The 15,973-nt window shown below is 34.9% G+C and overlaps 1 protein-coding gene across 1 annotated transcript; it reads left to right on the forward strand.

Moving 5' to 3' along the window:
* Positions 1–1,840: 1,840 nt before the first annotated feature.
* Positions 1,841–13,630, forward strand: tspan11 (tetraspanin 11). The gene is made up of 9 exons (XM_087785861.1): positions 1,841–1,915; positions 3,972–4,076; positions 5,896–6,087; positions 8,159–8,233; positions 9,617–9,721; positions 9,796–9,954; positions 10,028–10,114; positions 11,222–11,337; positions 12,722–13,630. The coding sequence occupies exons 2-8, from the start codon at positions 3,990–3,992 to the stop codon at positions 11,288–11,290; spliced, it is 774 nt and encodes a 257-aa protein (XP_087641987.1). The 5' UTR covers positions 1,841–1,915; positions 3,972–3,989; the 3' UTR covers positions 11,291–11,337; positions 12,722–13,630.
* The last annotated feature ends 2,343 nt before the right edge of the window (positions 13,631–15,973 follow it).

Here is a 15,973-nt window from a genome sequence, read left to right on the forward strand (position 1 = left end):
GATATACTCATATGTAATTGACCTTTTTTCCTTTTTAAATATTTTATTATTTGTTCAACAATATTTGTATTTATTCTTCTGTGTTTTGGACGCACACTGTACAGCATTTAAAAAAACAGTCCCTGTGTGTATAATGTAACCTTTAGTAAATCTAATTACCTTCATCCTTCAGAATCTCTGCATTTTACTACTTTGTAATTCATGTCTACAAATGTGCGTATTGAACTGTTACATCCTGTGTATCAGTTTTCCTTTCATGTTCAGGATTGAATTTAAATTTACTGGAACAATCAATGAACTCTTATCCTGTCAATGGAACAAAGAATAAAACACTGAGATTACATAACCACTTGATTTACTGCTATAAGTCTATTTTCTGGATATAAATCTCAAAGTAAACAGCCTGACCCAGCATCTATTTTTCAACTCTCTCCTGAGGAAAACAGATGTAATGAAAGACAGAGAAGCTTGACAAAGAAACAAGATTAAAAACCCACATATGTTGTTCCTCTGCAGTCAGACAGCATCTCCTCCACTATTATTATTCAATTACACGAGTGCTCTCTGGTCAATGATGAGACGCCGTAAACAGAAATGTCATGATATCCACGGACTAAATATTGGTTTGTGCGTCTAGTTTGCTCCTTTTCTTGCCTTTCTCGTCAATCTGCCCGTTCTCAAGAAGTTTAGTGTTCAGCCCCTCTTAGATCTTATAAGAACAGTTGAACGAATGATTATATAACCTTTTATAATACAAATCCTTTACTCGTATCGTAATGCATTTTTACATTCATCACTTCTTGTCCACTACATCAGTTTCACAAAATGTATACGCTTTTTCACAATCTCTTCTAGTCACACACATTTTTATTTTCTATACATCAATTATGATTTTTCAATCATTTTTAACTGTACGTAGCTGACCAAATTATAGACTGAAATAAAACAATTATCATCTGTATTCAACTGAATTCTAATGGTTAAAACAATTAACAACCGTAATCGCACAATTTTCAACTGTAATCAAACAATTTTCAACTATAATTACTGAGTTTTCAACTATCATCAAACAATTTTCAACTATAATTAAACAATTTTCAACTGTAATCAAACAATTTTCAACTATAATTAAACAGTTTTCAACTATCATCAAACAATTTTCAACTATAATTAAACAATTTTCAACTGTAATCAAACAATTTTCAACTATAATTAAACAGTTTTCAACTATCATAATACAATTTTCAACTATAATTAAACAATTTTCAACTGTAATCAAACAATTTTCAACTATAATTAAACAATTTTCAACTGTAATTATAACAATTTTCAACTGTAATTGAATAATTTTTATAATTATTAAAACATTTTTAATAATAAAGTAACCTTAAAACTAATAAACAATCTACTGTAATCAAACAATTCTCATAAAATATGATATAATTATAAAATATTTTAATAATTAAGTAACATTAATAATAATAACAAAATAATCTAGTTCAATCTAGCTGTAATGATAAAATAAAACTGTAATCGAAATAAAACTGTAATCGAACAATTCTCATCAGTATTCAAATATTTTTAATAATAAAGTAATATTAATAGTAATAACATCAAATCTAGTTTAATCAAACAAGTTTCGACTATAATAAGAAAGTTAAGCTGTAATTAATAAAAACATTTTTTAAACTGATCAGATAATATGTTTTTAACATATAAAACATAATAAGAGTGTTTAAAAAAAAATCAAGTTGAACATCATTATATGTAGTTTGAAGCAAGCCTGTAATGTACGAGCTGGGCGTGAACGCATCATCCGCATCGACGCAGCTGCAGACGAGGAGCAACAAGCTTCACTGCTGCAGCATTTTCTCAACTATCCAGGAGATTTGAACTTAACAGTGAGATTTGAAAGGTAAGAAAATATTATCTTCTCTTAACTTCTCTCTCCACGGTTGCACAGCATAGTTTGTCTCGTGAACTTTAACTATGAGGTTTGAGACGCAGGTATTTGGATGTACGTTTACACATGCGACGCGAGCCAAGCGTCAACAAACGACGATTTAAAATAAAAACTACAAGTAATGGATAATAATATCCTGCATTTTAAGTGTTTTCTGCAGTCAACAGCGTTTGTTTTAAATACAGGAAACATAAATGTAGCACCATTGACCACTACCATGATAGTCTTAAATCTTAAATATTTAAGATATTATGGAATATTGCAGATGATTTGCTGGTTTGCGAGGTACATACTTAACTGTTCTATATTTGAGAATGTTTTTATTTTTGTCAGTTATACAGTAGCGTTTTAGTGATGTAAAATGCATTTGTGATGCAAAATGCATTTGTGATGCAAAATGCATTGTCAGTTGTTTAACAAAATATTTCAAGTAAAGAACAGAATCATACACAGGATTAAAACGGTACTAACATTTTTGTTTTTTTTAAATGGATTTTTTCTAAGGTGCTCCTAGTTAAAGTTAAGTATTGACAAGAACCTATTGTATTATTATTAATATTCCACACATTTAACATACAATAAATAATCTAAAATCGGAGAAAAAAAAACTTTAAAAGAGAAATTATGCAAGTAAGTAAGTAAGTAATTTTTATTAGTATAGCGATTTTCCAGACCAGGGTCACAAAGCGCTTAAACAATCAAAACAATACTCAATAAAGTATATACTTTAAAGGGCAAGATAAAACTGATAACACAACACGAGTCTAAACATTTTGTCTATTACAAAGACACTGTTTTCTTTTAGCGGAATCTATCTTGGTAATGTTGGAGACCCGCTAAAAAAAAATAGATACAGGGATGAAACAATATTATGTTGGATGTCAAATTCATGATAATTATCCGTATCAACATCATCAGTTAATGTTATATGATTTCAAGTATTGATTCAAACTTTTAGTTTAACAAGATCAAGGTCGAACTCAACACATGTTTTTAGTGTTTGTAAATGCATTTTTAAATAGTGTATTTCTGGCTTTATTACTGCTTGAACTTCAATACTTCTTCATTTATATTTCATTTACTCGGTAACATGAGTAAAGCCACTAATAGAGTTTTTTCAGGCATGTACTCTGACTTTTTGGGGGGAGATTTTAGAGATGCACCCAGCGGGTGGAAAATATTTGTCATTTCCTATGAAAAGATTAATGGGTTCACTGCTGATTTCTAGTGGATGATTTAAAAATAACAGCTTTCTATTAGACCTTCAACTATGTTTACCTGATGTTTGGAAAATGCCTAATGCCTTAAATATGAAAGCATTTCAACTTTTTTTTGCACTCTTTCCGTCTAAATTATTCATCGGTTCTGAGCAGCCCATAAATCCTGGAGCCGTTAATTGAGCCTGAAGTCGGGTCAGTAAATAAAGGCCAAGAGGTGGGAAGCACTCAGACCCAGAAAATCGATTCACTTACCATCTCTCAGTGGCCTGGAGGTCACATGCCAGCCAACATTTTACACATGCTTTCACGGTGAATTACTTTGGATTCAGTCATTTTTGAAATTTTGAAAAAAGTGAAAAATCTGTGCAGGGACAGCCTTTTTTTTTTCATTGATAAGAAAAGAATATAGTATCATGACCTTTCTGAATGTACTCATGTCATGTTAGATGTATCATCTTCAGAGCTCTAGTGAGGCAGCATTGAACAAAAGAGTCTGGTGCTCTCACTCCACTGGAACGCTGTCTTTGCCTCTGGTCAAAAGACAGACGCTCAGCTATCCAGTTGCATGAGTCAGTTGAGCATCATGTGCGGATGAAACATGGAAGACAGTTTTGTCATTATATGTTCTTAAAGAGTGATGGGAAAACAACCAGTGGCTTGTAGCTCTTCCTCAGTTCAACCAACTGCATAATTAATATATAAACTCAATAAGTTTCTTTCCTCCAGGTTTATACAAGAGTTTATTTTGTAACATACAATTATTATCTGAATTTAAATGTATATTTCAGGCAGAACGAGGACTCAAGATGTCAGCAGAGTATAAAGAAGAGCAGGACTTCTGTGTCACGATGTGTCTCAAGTACCTTTTGTTTCTTTTCAACTGTCTCTTTTGGGTAAGTGGCCTTTTTTGACACAAAATGTTTTAGTTTTTTTTAAGCATACGTGATGTATGTAGTGGGGGTATTTATTGTCAAGAATTATACAATACATGTCAAGATACAGAGACAATGATACGATTGTACGACTGTAGGAACAAGGATATATTTGTAGTATTGTCGAGTACTTGACTCTGGTGTTTACTCAGAATTTACAGACCACGTGAATCTTGACAAAGTCGTATCTGCTTTCACTCTTTCAAAAACCGAAATATTTCCAAACATCAGCTTCAAAAGCTGCTGGAGTTGACTGTATCCTCTCGTCCTCAGTCATAGCTTGCATCTTGCAGGGTTCCTTTAGCTATGGTAGTAATGACTGCTGCCACCCAGCGGCCGGAAGTTAAACTGAAACACAAAAAATGAATAAACGCTGTAAATATTTGCATGTTAATTGTAATTAAAATAATACATTTATTTAAAACACACTTGTTGAAATATAAAGCATTAACAACCCTGATTAAAAAAATGATTTTAAGATAAAAGGAAAAATATTGTTACACTTCTGTTGAATATAGTTATGGTATAGTGAAAAACATATTGCAATATGTCAGTGTATCAATATTTTTTCACATCCTTAGTACGTATATTAAAAACTATTAGGCTAATTTTTCACATGTACCATCATCATCAACTTTACCTTTGACATAAAATCTTTTCCCCCCCTTGGTTGATTTGTTAACAGATGTTAATGTCAGAATGGATTTTAACGAAAACTATCAAATTAGATATATTGTAGGTTTCTGTAGTAGCATCTCGATTTTGTATAGATGTGCACTTTCTCCCCGACGCTGCTCACGCACGTAGCCTTTTCAGAACTAGCCTGACAGCTTTTAAAAAATAAAAGACGACATAGAAGGAAATCACTCATCTAAACAAATCTTTGACTGTTAGAGTGTTTTGTTGTTTATTCAACATCGTTTAAGAGAAGAGATTTGAAAAATATTCAAGGCCAGTGTCAATCAGTGTTTGAGACTGAGGGAGTTATATCTAAGTCACAAGTTAAAATCAAGGTGGTCGTTTTATTAATATTATTTGTACTTTTTAGAATAAAAATAATCTCTTTGGCAGAGGTATGCACTGTTAATATGCTCTCTTAGTCTCTCATTATGTACTGCAGGATCTAATCTGCTGAACACTAGGTTTAACCCTTGTGTTATCGCAGGGTCAAATGTGCTTGTGGTATCCCTTGTGTTGCCTCTGGGTCAAGGTAAACGGAGGCAACGCGATGGATACATTTGATAACACATTTGTTTACAGGCCCTTGGGTCACCTTGACCCTGACATAACACAATGGTTAATTATAAGTTAGCTCATAAACTCATGTTTATTCAACCAAACGAAGAAGAAATCTGTCCATGAAAAACACAGAGCACGAAATATTTTAAGTACGATATGCAAGTTATTTTTTAAACCATCTATATTTGAATAAGGTTTTTCTGTTAATGTTAACCTAAAAACTACATGTATAAACTTATAAAACGTGTTTATCCAATTTGTAATTGAGCTACAAAGTCCTTGTGTTAGTGTGTTGGGTTTAAGAGGAGACACTCGGGCATTTCCTATCCTTGACACTGATGGGAGGAGCAGATCCGGACGCCTCCCTTGGAGCCGGGCCAGGATATTTCGTCAGGAAATGTTCTCACACCACCTCGTGATACTCATGACTGGAATCCTGGATTGTTTTTGTTTGGCTCCAGATCATGTTTGGAAATATAGTTGCATGTCATTTCTGTAGCTCAAATGGACCATCTAACGTCTCCGATCCGTCTCTCTTCAGGTGGGTGGAGCGGGTGTTTTGGGGGTCGGGGTGTGGACCCTGTTGGAGAAGAGTCAGTACTTGAGTCTCCTGGCCTCCAGCACGCTCGCCATCTCCGCGTACATCCTCATCCTGGCGGGCGGTCTGGTGGTGGTGACCGGCGTTCTTGGTTGCTGCGCCGTCATTCGAGAGCAGAGAAGCTGCCTCTCCACGGTAAAGATGCGTCTCCTCTTGAAACATGTAGAGGATTAATGTGGCGACGGAGAATGATAAAGATGCTGGAAGAGGAACAAACTTCAACAAATGAGGCTTCACTTGTAGTCACCACATTATTGTAAAACGTGACATTTTAACTTTGGCAATTTTAGTCACTTCAATAAGTTGTTTTAAAACTTTATCAGCACAACAGGGTCCTGGAAGTGAAGTTTGTGGAGAAAATGAGTTTAAAAAATAACCCAATGAGCATCTTTTTTTATCAGAAGTTCCGTCCCAATGAGTCAGATTAAGATTTCAATTCAGATTAAAAACGGCTAATATGGAGTTTAAAGATTGCTGGATTAAAACTAATGAAATGTTGTTGAGAAGTGAAGCAAGAACATCTTTAAAGAGAGATGCATTTGCTGAATGCAGAATTTTCATAAAGTAATGTTTTGAATTGAAAGCGATTAATGTTACAGAAGAAAAAATCGTATTAATATTATAATAATAATCTTATTTTAGCAACGTGAAGCAACACTTTGGGACAATGAGCTCCAAAAAAAATGGGGCCTCAGCTTTCCGTTTGAGTCGCCTAAAGAATTTGCATAAGTATCGTTTTTCTGGATTAACAGTTTATATTTGTTCATTTAAACATTTCTGTCATGGTTCCAATGCTTACATTTAAATGAGTTCATACTGACTTCGGTGTAAATATTTACATACAGGGTTATTAATGCTAATACTTAATTTTAAACATGTTTCAAATAGTCCCCTGATCGTCTCTTTTAATGGAGTTTAACAAGAATAAAACTGTATATCAGTAACTTAAAGCACTGAGTATTGATGATGTTGTTAAGATGTTCTGATCATCTGAGCTTCATATGAACATGTGGCACAGCTGCAACACACAAGCAAATTCTCATTATATTTATAAAATGAAATTGTTTGTTTACAAATTTAAAATTAAATCATGTGACTGTGTATTTATATAAGTGTGTTTTCAAGGAGATCGCTCCGATCACGTGATCACATGAGGGAAACCGGCTTTAGCTGCTTTCATTCTGCAGCTTCAGTTTGATAAAACAGACGTGATGTTGTTTCACAAGAACGTCTGTGACTCTCGTCGAGAAGACTTGAACAAAAGGATCAGCTTCTGATCGCTTCGTTATATTACAAAAACAATTCCTGTACATTCTTTCTGAATAGTGTGGAATAGCAGATTAATAAGGCCCCATGTTTCAAAAATTGAAAAATCAAGTGAAACAAAAAATGTAATCTTAAAACTAATATATCAAACCTAAAACAGTCCGTCCGTCTCTTACATGTGAAGGTCTTATCGCATGAAGAATAAAATGATTTTACCTTCTTTTTTTTAATCCTAAAGATGATATAATAATAAGTTATTCAAATTTACCTTTCTTTTTTACACCTGCTTTTTAATTGTAATTTTTATGTGCTCTTTTTTCAATGTGATGGTGAGACATGAATAACTGATTGGCTAAAATCGTATCTAAGGAATGATATACAATGAATGATTATGAATTATTATGATAATATGATTAATTATGAATGAAATACAAATGACTGTGGATGTATCGGTATATAAGCTTGATACATTCACAAGAAAACATTGCCCAATATTTATCCACGTACAGTTTGTGAAACCATAATATTTATATATGGGTTAAGTTTTAATTTTAGCTTTTAAATCTCAAATTTCAGTTGAGGATGAAGGTCACACTTTAACGTTATTACTATCATCAATAACGGCTCAGCAAGAACCGGCAGATGTTTGTATTACAATATGTGCATATATGGCTGCTGTAGCCTCCGGCACGGCAAACCTTCCTGCTCACGATATTCCTCGGAATATCTAGTGGGAGTGAAACCTTTGAGCGAGGGGTTATGTTTGCACAAGAGTTGATGAGATGTAAAGGTTTGACAGGAGGTGGGGTGGAGATCTTTAACCACATATCATGGAGGCGTTTACATGTGTGCACGCATGTATTCCAGCAATGAATCTGAAAGTGTTCCTGGAAGTCGATATTCTCGTCCTTATGAATCTCTCTCCTCTTTTGTACCGCAGTACTTCTGTGTGCTGCTGCTGATCTTCTTGATTGAACTGGTTGCTGGAGTTCTGGCTTATGTTTATTACCAGAGGGTGAGTTACTGCATTGTTACTCTGCCATCTTTCTTTCACGAGTGGGTGAATGATCATTAGCTGTAGCAGCTCATGTCCTATTGACTGAAAGTTGAGCAGATATTTTGGAATAAGAAAAAACAAAAAAACATTTGATTCCTTTTCAGAGATCTAACTTGCATTGTATTTATTTTACTTGGAACACTAAGGAGCCCCGCACATGGTAAAAAAAACAATTGTTCAAGGACATGAAAAAGTAAGTCTTGGTCAAGAAATCCAGAGTGGTTTATTCTTCAAATAGAGCTCCAGGCAGATGACCATGAGGAATTGGATATAAATAGAATAATTTATTCTGTGGCCATGTAATACTCTACAAATTAGTTTTTTTTTCCTTTTTCTAAACACTACTTTGGTTTTACTTTTGTCATGTCTGGGGCTCCGTAGTTAACACATGTACGCCTTGAATAATTGCTTTAGTAAGTCATGCTAACGCTAAAATGATATATTGTTAATAACATTAACAGGTGTGTAATATTAGCTGTTTGCCCCATAGAAAGGTTTAAATTGAGGAGTTAAAAAGTTACTCGAGGCATATCTTTATACCTTTTAGAGGCTCAGAGACCGAGCATACATCAGTCAAGGAGCTAATTTCCTCTGATTGTATATATCAAAACATGTGAATTTTGAAATTGTACTATAAATGCTTAATGAAATTCATCAAAGATTTTGATCATTTTGTTGGCTCTTTACAATAATTAATAATAGTTTCTTATTCTTCCAGATCATGTATGTTTATAAGAGTATGGTTGTATTAAATTGGTATATTAAAAAAATATACATAGACTGAAACTAAAGGACAAGATGACATGGTGAAAAACTATTCACTGTCTGAGCCTTTACAACAATTAGAAATAGACCAACTGAAATGCTAACGTAGCTTCTTATTAACACCTAGTGGTCACAAAAATATCATCATCACTACGATACAACTGAACTGTTTATTTAAAAGACATTTTAAGGTAAGGTTAGGTAAGGTAAAACTTTATTGATCCCTCAGGAGGTCTCCTTCAGGAAATTGTTTTTTACCAATAGCCAGCAATTTTTCATAAATTGCTGGCTATTGCATAAATTGCATAAATTTTCCCTGGTATGTTTATAAATAACATTGCAACATTAACTCAGTTGCCTTTCTTTGGAACTCTTTTGAAAACAAAGATCAAACATTACAAGATGGTCAAGATGTTGTCGACCTCAGTTACAGGTGCTTGACCTCTTGACCTCATCTTCCATGTGAAGTTTTATTATGAGGGTATTTGTGTGTACTAGTTCTTTACGCAGCCGTGGTCAAACATCAATCAATCTTTTATCCTTGAATCCTGTCCATTACGATTCTGCTGCTTCCAGCTGAGCGAAGAGCTGAAGCAGCATCTGAGTCGGACCATGACGGAGAACTACGCCCAGCCCGGGCAGGCGGCCATCACTCTGGCAGTGGACGAGCTGCAGCAGGACGTATGGACTCTGTCAATGTACAGTTGTTGGTGTCATATATTGTATATGCTAAAAAGTGAAGTGTCCTCGTGCAGCTCAAGTGCTGCGGCAGCAACAACTCTCACGACTGGACTTCCAGCGCGTACATAAAATCCCATCAGGCCGAGGGGCGGCTGGTTCCTGACACCTGCTGCAAGAGTGTCACGCCCCACTGTGGCAGGAGAGACCACCCATCCAACATCTACAAAGTGGAGGTCAGTAGTAAAAACACATCCATGTTATTATGAGGAGTCCTGGCTTCAACTTTAGCAACGATCTTCTGTGCAGGGAGGCTGCATCACCAAGCTGCAGCAGTTTCTGGCCGAACACCTGCAGATCATCGGAGCTGTTGGCATCGGAGTGTCGTGTCTGCAGGTACGTGCAGGTGCGACACTGAGAACACATGAATTAAACATATTGAAAACATTATGTTTTTTAAAAGTAATAATTTACTGTTGTGTCCCTGAGCAAGACACTTTACCCTGATTGCTCCTGATGGTAGACTTGGCGCAGGTGTGCAGCCTACTCCCATCAGTGTGAATGGCTGTCAAAAAAAAAAAAAAAAAAAGAATATCCGTTCAAATGTATTATTACCTTAAGACACCTTTATGAGTTTTTTTCTTTGTAAAAGCTTCAATCAAAAAAGGTTTTGAATTTAAAAAAAAATGCTTCAAACAAAAAAAGAATCTATTTAAAAAAAAAAGGGTATATTCAACAAAAAAACGACAGTTTTCATTTCAATACAAAGCAATGACTTCTAAACTCCTTCTCTTCAATAAAAAAACAACCACTTCAAAACTGTTTTTATGTTAAAATGAAAAAAACTTTTTAATCACATTTTTTCTCTTAAAAAAAAAAGAAGTAAATGTCTTACCCATAATATAAGCAAAAGATTAAAAAAGTTAACTTAAAAAATAGAAGATGGAAGAAAAATGAATTAGCTTTTTAAAACATGGTTATGATTCAATCAAAATTAATAAATCTAGCTTCGTAGAGTTTAAACTATAATTAAACTAAAATAGAATACATTTTATTCAAGGTTTTCATAGCTCAGATGGTAGATTGGTCGACTCGGCGTCTGAGAAGTTGTGGGTTCAATCCCGGCTATGAACGAAATTGTAGCATTGTGTCCCTGAGCAAGAGACTTGACCCTGATTGCTTCTGATGGTTGAGCTAGTGCTGCTTCGCAGCCTACTCCCGTCAGTGTGTGATTGTGTGTGTGAATATATAAGTAAGAGCCATTTACCATTTATTTGTGAATCAAATATTAAACTAAAAAAAAAAACAATCAATGAAGCAGCCTAACTATAAACCATTTTAAAAGGTGGTTACTATTAACTTTTTTGTTCATTTGTCTGTGGTCTTTTATTTTTTAAAATCTTTGAGGTTGTATTATCCTCTACTGATCTAATGTCTCCAGGAACAAATCTGTTCCTCTGTGTGTGGTGAGTTGACTAATCCATGTGTGTGTCCATGTGCTAGCTGATGGGGGCAGCGTTGACCGCCTGCTTTATCTATTTGCTCTATAAAGAAGAGGAGGAGGACTTGTGATTGGATGTAGGGCCGTTTGTGGCTCGTCCCTCGTCAAGAGAGACCAGGTCCGAGAGTCTGCATGTTTGTCCACCTGCATGTGTCTGGCTCTGGCTATTAAGAGAGTGACTTTGTCATTCATCAATCACCTCTTTTTAATGGGAAGAACGTTTCAGAAACATAACAAACTAACATCGCTTCTGCTCCGTTTTCATTCATCTTCTTTGTAATAGAGAATGCATTCCTTTTTTTCAGTGTGCTTTATTGTCAAGTATATTAATGTTGATATTGGGACCTATACAGATGCTCATTATGTAAGATATTGGAAATGTCTCAATGGTCGACATGTACCTTATTAGTTCAACCGACGACCAAGGAAAGGAATTCGATGTGTGATGCAGGACAAATGATAAGAAAAAGTAGGATGGACTGATCTTCCAATAATTTAAGGACAATGTGTTATCGTACTCGTACTTCTGGTTGATGCCAGAACTCAAAGATTTTGGCCTCTTGTGTGATTGAGTTTCACTCCCCTGTTCAAAAGATCATAGTAGATAATAATATTTTATACTTTTGATTTAGTTTATTTGAGTCAAATTAACTGCATACTTCTGTCCGTGTACGTTCTTCCTCTGCATTATTTGTCCTACGCTTCTGAATGCATCATCGTCGTTCCTAGGTGATTAATTAAACCACACTCACAGGTTTGGTAAAGAAACCGTTAATAACATCTTGACATTATTCTTTTTTTGATTAACATTGAACAGTCATGAGTCATGTAGTAGAATTCTCTAGCTTTAATTTAATGAATGTTCTTCACTATGTTACTTTCTCTGGATGATCCCGGAGAGTCTGTGATTGTCATTGTCACCAAACTGCTTTATAGCAGTGGCTCATTGATGGTGTTTTCACGTGGAAGTACTGAAACTTTTTCAAGTTACCAGGAAGATTAAACCACAAACTGATACAACAATAGTATTTTTAACATCTTTGGTAAACAAATGAGTAATGTGAGCTATTGCATTGCAGTTACACTGTTATGACATTAGAGGGAGCCAGAAACGAAGTTTGCTAACCAAATTAAGTTTATTTTAATTAATTACCAATATTGTATGATGTATTTAGTCTTCACATGGCGAGCATTTACATTCAGTCTCATGTTCTTAGAGTGACAGCTTTGTTTGCAACAATATTATACATCAATTTTTTTTTCTTCCGTTCATGAATCAATTGATATTGACTTTGTTATGACTTTTGGAGAATCTAAAGTCTTCTACACTGGCTGTATTTTGTTGGCTGCTTTATTGCATGAATCCTTGTCGCTTGTTAAAGCCATTGCATGAAAACATTTTCAAGCAGAAACTCCTTGCTTTCATCCGGCCTCCGTCTCTGGGTTCATTGATGTGCAGGTGAATGAAGTCCCTGTCATTGACCTCACACTTGATGTTACAGATCTGTCGGATCACCTGATGCCTCTTTTCAAGGATGCAAATGGAGCCTCAACTGAGACCAACTACTCTTCATACTGTCAAGTTGACTCCTTAAAAGTGGGCCGTGACTACCACGTGTTATGCACTGGCGTGTGCAGCCATTATTAAAGAGCAGGGCCACTTTGCAACCACATGTTCAACTTAAATATTTCTACTGAAAGTGTAACAATGCCTGAATGTGCCTGAAAATGTTGAAAATGTACTTTTATATTTACATATGTTAGTGGTGGTTCAACTATAAGCTAAAATCTAAAAGAAAAGTGCTGCTGAGCTCGGTTTTAAGGATTTCTACCGCCATCTTATGGCCGGAAATGATCATTACACCTCAAGTGCACGTTTCTTCAGACTACATAGAATAACACTGGCTGAAATCCCTGCTCTTGAGCTATTCCAATGTCCTTAATGGTAGATGTTTGCAATGATACCGTTAGACTTTCTTCACCTTTCGTCACCGCACAATATATTTTGGTGCTCAAGATCGGAGGTGTTGAAAAAGCAATTTTTTTAAACTGTCAAGCTATCAATATTTAACCATATTTAAATAGTATTGTGATAATTTGTGTTAGTGTTTTTAACTGTTTATTATCGACCGCGGTGTTGTTGGTTCAAAATCAAAGTAGATCAATGTCGATATTGTGACATATGCGTATGCCAGTGATTTATCTAAACTCAAGTACAAAGATTAACAATTTCCTAAATTATACAGAGGAGTTACAATGACAGTTAAACTCATGTTAAAGTAATTTGATTGGAATTCGATATGACAGTTTGATTTATATAAAATGTGTTCGGCCTCTTACGTGATTGAGTTTGAATTGTTTGCTCTCTTCATAGATGCATATGCAGTTGGGAAATAATGTTGTTTTGTGCTAATAGGAGCAGTTTTGTGGCCTAAAAAAGATTGTTATCTTAATGTGTGAAGCTACTGTTTGTAATAAGAAAGCTTTAGCTAAGAAAAATAAACATACAATCGTTTGGTAAAGCTTCACCTTTTGTCACTGCACAATATATTTTGGTGCTCAAAATCGGAGGTGTTGAAAAGCTCCTGGAAACTACGAGCTATATTTAAAACTGTCAAGCTATCATGATTTAACCATATTTAAATAGCATTGTACCAGTAACTGTGGACTTATGTAACTAGCCAACATCCAAATAGCAAATGCTAAAGTTATAAAATACGAAATGCTTTTATTTAAAACTTAATTAAATTTGTATTTGTAATCTATCTGCGCTAACATTGATGGCCTTTAAATGGTTTGACTCAGTAAATTCTGTTTCATTTTTTAGTTAATTCCTTTTGTTCTGAGTCTATTATAGCTACTTGTCATCATTGAATACACCTCAAGGTGATGCTGTGAAAGTTTTCTTGTCAACGCCAATAAAAGACAATCAGGAAGATGTGTATAAACTACATTTAGTCTCTAAGATAATTTGAAATGGCTGCTCCGTCATACTTTTAAATGTTGGTTTTACGGCCATTAAAGGACTGACCAAGAATGAACAAAGAATAAAAGTGAATGACAATTTAAAGGCTGATTATTGTTTTCTCATAGGGGCGAGAAGCCATCTGAAAACTGAGTTTAGATTAAAATTTACAGACCACATGACTCTAAATATGTCCAAACATCAGCATTAAAAGCCGCTGAAGTCGACTGTATCCTCATATCCTCAGTCATCGCCAGGATCCCATTTCATTGTTCCTTCATCAGCAAAAGATGTAATGACTGCTGCCATCTAGTGGCCGGAAGTTTCCTTGCAACACAAAAATGTAAAAATGAATGGTACATTATTTAAAATTTAATTACTATAAATAAATGTTTATTTTATAACATACAAACCTTTTTGCAATTTAAAATACAAAAGAACAATGACAAAAATAAAATGTGATTGAAGTAAAAAAAACGAACAAAAAAACCCCAACTTTTTTAAAAACAAATACAACCTTGTTAAATATCAATAGTATTGATATCAATACATTTTAATACACTATTTTTGGAGATATAAATCCTTAAATAACTATAATAAAAATAAAATTTGATTGGAAAGGTAAATAAAACTGTTCAATATTGATACTGTATCTTCAAAACAACATTGCACTGTATCTTTGTATCAACATTTTCTCGAACCCCTGATACGACCTTGAGATACATGGACGAAACATTCTACCCTTTTCCGAAAGAGAAGCGAAGGAACTGATCCCATTCAGCCAGGAATCTTCACAATCAATCATCTATTTGAACCCGTCGTAGCGAATACTATTTATCAACCTGGCTTTTAAATGCGTATCATATTGATGGCTTTTCTAGCATACTGGACATATTTCCACACACATGGGAAGGTTTCTCTGGGGTTGAGGAGAACATAGCAGAGTAATTTATCGGTGTGAGGTCCTGAACTTCCCACCAGAACAATGGTTTCCCACTTTCGCTACTTTTAATCCCACATTTTGGAGAGTTCCAGTGATCCTGTGGTGTATTGTCCAGTTCAGTGAAATCCAGAGGGAGTTAACACTTCTATTGTTTACCATTGTTTTGGAAATATTGTTACCATATGAGACAAATGCATAAAACAAAATTGCACTTTGAAGACGTCCCTCTGTTTTCCTTCACGAGTTGGAGGGAGATGTGATTCCCTGCAGATGTAGCGTCTTGTCATACATAACCATGAGCTTTCACATGTTTGACAGGCATGTGGGAGGCTGGAGAGCTTCATCACCTGCACATGTGGATCCTGCTTTCATGCATGATTTACCTCCCTGCTGTGGTTGTGTAAGACGCTTGACCTATTGTGATGCTCAGTCCCAGAGCAGAAACATGCAAAAGCAGTGAAATATTTCATGGCGGTGGTGGAGCAGATAGTGTCAGTGGAAGTTAAAAGCCTCTGTTCAACCACTTGGTCAATATAACTGATGCACAATACATCTGGGCTTGAAGATCCTAGATTTTATTTCACTTTATTAAATGATGATGAACATTTATTACATTTTATAACTTGGGAAGAACATTTTCATGGAGTTTTTTTTTTCGCAATCAAAACTAAATCTTCAACCCCCGTTTTGAAAGTATATATCCAAGCAAGCAAATCAGACTAATCTGAATCTTTGGAAAAGATTTAACACATTAGCTGAAACCACAAGAGAGTTCACTTATTATATAATACGCCTCAGGGATTTATTAGCAGAAGTGTGGCTGTTTTTTTTCTAGTAAGAAAAATT

The sequence above is a fragment of the Callionymus lyra genome, chromosome 3, assembly GCF_982586985.1.
Source record: "Callionymus lyra chromosome 3, fCalLyr1.hap1.1, whole genome shotgun sequence".
In the NCBI taxonomy this organism is placed as follows: domain Eukaryota; kingdom Metazoa; phylum Chordata; class Actinopteri; order Syngnathiformes; family Callionymidae; genus Callionymus; species Callionymus lyra.

Coding starts and splice junctions, on each gene's coding strand:
- tspan11 (XM_087785861.1), top strand. CDS start 3,990: ATGTCAGCAGAGTATAAAGAAGAGCAGGACTTCTGTGTCACGATGTGT. Junction 8,234..9,616: donor CTTATGTTTATTACCAGAGG/GTGAGTTACTGC, acceptor TGCTGCTTCCAG/CTGAGCGAAGAGCTGAAGCA. Junction 10,115..11,221: donor TCGGAGTGTCGTGTCTGCAG/GTACGTGCAGGT, acceptor TCCATGTGCTAG/CTGATGGGGGCAGCGTTGAC.